Genomic DNA, 5068 nt, shown 5'->3' with positions numbered 1-5068 from the left:
TTATTATTTTTACAGTTCTAAAGACAAGAAAGCCAAAGCAAGATATTATTGATAATAGTACCTTGTTTTAATGATGGAAGAAAGGTAAATTTCCACTGACTCAAAACATTTAAATAGGCCTTGGCCAGCCCTGCATCCATATTTAGAGGCAGAAAATGGTCTTGGCACCAGGTGGGGAGGTGGGCACGTCACAGCAGTGCACCTCAAGGAGAGGTCAACAGGAAGCAAAACGCCAGGAGAGGTCCAGAATAACTGTGCTTAAAGAAGACAATCCTCAACATGGAAACACCATGCAAAGTAAATGAAGAACAGCCACCAAGCATGACAAAGAGCAACGAGGAGCGGCCTCCTGTAGAACACCCTACAGAAAAGCACTCTCCCGAGGAACAGTCTTCGGAGGAACAGTCTTCGGATGAGGAGTTCTTTCCAGAGGAATGCCTTCCAGAGCTCCTTCCTGAGATGCTTCTTTCTGAGGTGCACCCTCCTCAGGAGAGTCTTTCTAGGAAGTACCTTTTTAAGGAGCATCCTCCAATGGAACAGTCTCCTTGTGGAGTAGGAAAACATAAGCTAGAAGAAGGACATTTTAAAGAAAGCCTGGCTCATTCTTTCCTGCAGCTAAGTGAGGACATACATGGCAGGAATTTAACCAATGAGGAGATGATAAATGTAGCAATGACGTGGAAGAGATGAAAAGAATAAGAAACAAACTGATGATAACGCATTGGAAGGCAGAATGGAACTGTCCGTATCCTATTTAATGTGCTCTGCCTTGAATTGTTTTATCTTATACTAGTATTGCCACCTGAGAATTCTGTTTACATTTTCTTACAGACCTTTACCCATCTTCTTAATTTTATCTTATGTGGCTTAGTTTTAGGTGTTTCTCTTGTATGCATGGAAAGATGTACCTTATATAGTAAAGTGAAGAGAACAGTTTTCAAAAAGTATATATAACATCCCATTTTTGTGAAAAAAAAAAAGCTTGTATATTGATATATTAACTTGCAAAGAAAAAGTGAATATACATACACCTGAATTTAACAGTAGCTACCTATGGTAATTTAATAGGTGATTTTTATTTTGTTTTTTATTTTTGCTTAATCTGAATTTATTTTTTTAAGATGAACTTGTCACATGCTCAAAAAAGAAAACAACCCAACATGACAGATAGTATATTGAAAAAATGTGAAGCAATAAAAAATCCTGCCAATCAGCTCCTAAAGCCAATGTGACACTTAATAAATACTTGTCAGGACTTAAAAAAATTTTTTAAAAAACATTTAAATAAATTATATAGTCAAAATCCTGTGTATTTTGCCAGCCATCATGGTTTCCTCACCCATGCTCTCCATGGAGACACACACACACACACACAGTGATACAGCTTTGACTTCAGAATTCATAAACGTGTATACACCTAGATATGTATTTTGAGGCTTGCTAATTACTTTCTCAGAGTTTCAAAATCCTTATCTACCAAATGTCTTACCATTGATGTGAGAATTAAACAACCTAATATATGCAACAAAAAAACTCTTTATATAATTCCTCAATTATATAAAGTTCCTGTAGAACCTGAAGCACAATTGCTACCTCTCGAGGTCGATCTGTGCATGTCAGGTAATCCACTAAGTGTGTGTACACTAATGCCAAGCTTCTTCGAGAGTCTGAAAGTCTGCTCCTTTCTTGTGAAGAGAGTACAGGAGTAGGTTGTGGATACCACCATTTTGTTGAATTGCTTATGATTTTCTCCCTTTTCATTGTAAATGGCTATCCTTATCTTACTATCTGTCCATGAAGTGTAGTGACAACCAACTTAGAGACACACACACACAATACTCGGTCTCCTCACCCAGAGGCTTCTTGCTCAGATTAAAAATAATGAGAATGCTGGGGTCAAGGGTCGGCCCTCAAGATGGGGGCGGTGGTGACCTTCCTTCGGCTGGTGGGAGGCTGGGGGGAGGGGGAGCCTGCCCCGGGGCGCCAGGTGTTTCGGGGTGCAGACTTCACCGTCGGGAGAGAAGGTCACGCACACTGGCCAGGTTTATGATGATAAGGACTATAGGAAAGTCCGGTTTGTAAATCATTAGAAAGAGGTAAATGAAAGCTTCGCCATTGATATGATTGCAGAGCAGCCCGTGAGTGAAATAGGAAGTCGGGTGACATCGTGTGATGGTTGAGGGGGGACGCTCGGCCACCCCAGAGTGTACGTCAACTTGGACAAAGAAACCAAGACGGGGACGTGCGGTTACTGCGGACTCCAAACAGCGCCATCACTAACGCTGACTGGTGCATCCGCCCCCGACGAGGCGCTGTGCAGAGGGATTTCGATGGTGTCAACAAGCTGTGTAAAGGTCACTGCCGCTGCGTTCGGAAATTTTATCGAATAAAGCAAATCTTTACAAGGGATCAGTATTCGTCAGTTTCAGAGCGAATATTTGAAAATGTGCGTCATCTTGCACTTGAGGATTGAGTGTTCCACCCTGGGTGAAGTGTGTGCCTGGGCCTGTGGTGCCGGGCAGGCTTTCAGCGTCTGCTGTCTGTGACAGCCGTGGGCAGCTGAAGGAAATAGGGACAAGACAGGTCCAGAGAGCTCAGGTGACCTCCAGGCCCGTGGCTGCTGGGGCCGAGGCCTCAGACAGAAAGCTCACGCTCTTCCCGTTGAGGACATGCAAAGGCAAAATTTCCTTCCTTCCTAATTTCTGTGTTGAAATATCTTAAAATCCAAGAATTGAAGTATTTGTTTGAATGCATTAAAATCACATACTAGCCAAATTTAGGATAATTTGTGTATTTAAAAGAGTAATGCCATAATAGATTATAACACAAAAAAGCAAATAGAAAAAAATTATGAGGAAAATGAATAGGCGGCTAGAGAGAAGGCTCCAGGTTGTCCTGAAACAAGAGCACATGGGCATTCCAGGGACAGAAGAAGCAAGGTGACACGGATGACAAGACACACCAGTTTCAGCAAAATTGAGGAAAGACCCAACTATATCCTGGTCTAAAAATTTAATAAGAATTAAACTGAGTCTAGAGAAAAGCAAACTTTTTAAGCTTCTAGATGAAAGAGCAAGTTATAATGGAAAAGTTATTAGCAGAGTATTCAACTTTTAATCTTGAATACTGGAAGCTAGAAGACAGAAGAATCGTTTCAGTAATCTAGTGAGGAATCCCCTGTGCAACCAAAGTAAAATCCACGCAGACAGTTATGGATGTGGAAGAATTCAGAACTCATCATTTGTGCAGACCGTAAGGAGAATGGCTTGAGGAAAAGACTTTCACCAGTGGACCAACCTGCAGGGCTCCTGGTGGGAGGCGACGAGCGAGTCAGGAGCCATTAACTGAATGCATTCAAGCCAAACGGGTAAACTGGTCTGCTCCTCTGGGCATGATACCCTTTGATGGATTTAAATTCAAAGGCTTTATGTTTGCTTGATTGAATCAAGATGAGGGCTTTGATTTGACCACATCATTAGGGTGACTCATTTTGAATTCCCACCCCCTTTTGTGGGTGGTATAAATGGACACTTTATTGAGAAGACAGAAGCAGCAGATATAAAAGAGAGAGCTCCATGGACATGCAAAAGGAATGGACTGTGATCCTGGGGCCCCAGGAAGAGAGATGAGCCATTTGTCTGATAATCTAAAGTTGACCTTATGAAGAGACCAGAGCAGCTGAGCCTGGCAAGAAATGAGCCCTCCAGCCTACAGCTGAGATCAGAAGAAGCTGGGCTTACGGAGCCTTAAAAGGAAGAGGAAGGCTGAGCCCTCGCAGACATCTCCTGCCATCTTGTTTCAACACGTGGCAACAGACATTTGGTGAGGAAGTAACTCTTAATTTACCATGGTACCTTGAGTCCGACTCTAGTGCCTTGTAACTCTAAGCCTTTACCTCAAATAAATACCCTTAATAAAAGCCAAAAAAAAGAGAGAAGTCAAGAGAATGGAGGTTTAGATATTTAGCGAGGAGGATTACTACACTGAAGCGCTCACTATTGCTGCCCACAAAGGCAAGGAGTGGAAGTGCTACCTGCTCTTCCTAAACTGAGTGAGAAAGGTTTCATAGGCACTTGAGATGTGTTCCCTCCAATGGGAGACCCAGAGTTGACTCATGTCTGAAGAAGATAAAGCATCCTTGGCAGCAGAGGAAGGAGTTGCAGCTGGAAAGTTACTGCATTTCCAATTGGGAATAGGCATGTCAAAGGGCATGGATCCTCAGGACTGGGTGTGAAACTTCAGAAGAAACATTAGCCCAGAGGTCATTCAAAAGGACCCTTATGTGAGAAGGCAGCTTTCTATATCAAGAAGACTTCAGTAGTGTCTCCTGGGAGCAAAAGGTTAGGAGTATCCATAGTGGATAGGTAAAGGAGAAGTATTGCATTATGGCAGCTGTAGTGTGAGAAAACCAACAAAATGCCTTCAAGAAAGCACAGTGTCATACAAAAGAAACCACAGCCTGAAATATCTGTTAGACACAGCACATGCATGTGTACCAGTCAAGAAGGAAGTTTCTTAACCTTCTTTCTCATCCTCCTTCCCCTCACACCAAGCCTAGAGGGATTAGAAATAGCCTCTAGAACTAAGGAAGGAATTGAATGACAAGAAAATCCAAGTCCACCACTCTATTGGTTTTTTTGGTGTGTATTTTTTTTTTTTGACAACCTGAAAGCTTCCTAAGACAATTAGTCTTCAATGGCAGAGAAATGGGAAGAATTTATCTTGATTAAAGATTAAAATGGGGTTATTTTGTATGACTTGGCACTTCGGATAACTGAAATGAGATTGTGTTTGCAGAATATAAAATATTCTATTATCTGAGAAATTCATGAAGTTTTTCCCAACTTTTCATTCTATGGTAGAAGAAAACTTCCCTTCCTTGTACAGGTTTAGAAGGGCTATGGGAGACATAACTAAATATATGTCTTATATCTAAGGAGTCCTACTTGATCAACATATTGATTATTTATTTATGTTTCTCTTCATGTGATTTTTGAAAATAATTAACAAAACTCTCATGGGTTAACTATACATATATATAATATATATAAAACATGCATACGCACAC

The 5068-nt window shown here is 41.4% G+C and overlaps 1 protein-coding gene across 1 annotated transcript; it reads left to right on the top strand.

Annotated features, from left to right (window-relative positions):
- Nucleotides 1-279: 279 nt before the first annotated feature.
- Nucleotides 280-690, top strand: LOC101411533 (transcription elongation factor A protein-like 1). The gene has a single exon (XM_071214490.1). It carries the CDS (start codon nucleotides 280-282, stop codon nucleotides 688-690), a length of 411 nt encoding a protein of 136 aa, XP_071070591.1.
- Nucleotides 691-5068: the final 4378 nt, after the last annotated feature.

Source organism: Dasypus novemcinctus, chromosome 4 (genome assembly GCF_030445035.2).
Source record: "Dasypus novemcinctus isolate mDasNov1 chromosome 4, mDasNov1.1.hap2, whole genome shotgun sequence".
Lineage (NCBI taxonomy): Eukaryota > Metazoa > Chordata > Mammalia > Cingulata > Dasypodidae > Dasypus > Dasypus novemcinctus.
This window is presented reverse-complemented; position numbering and strand designations above follow the sequence as displayed.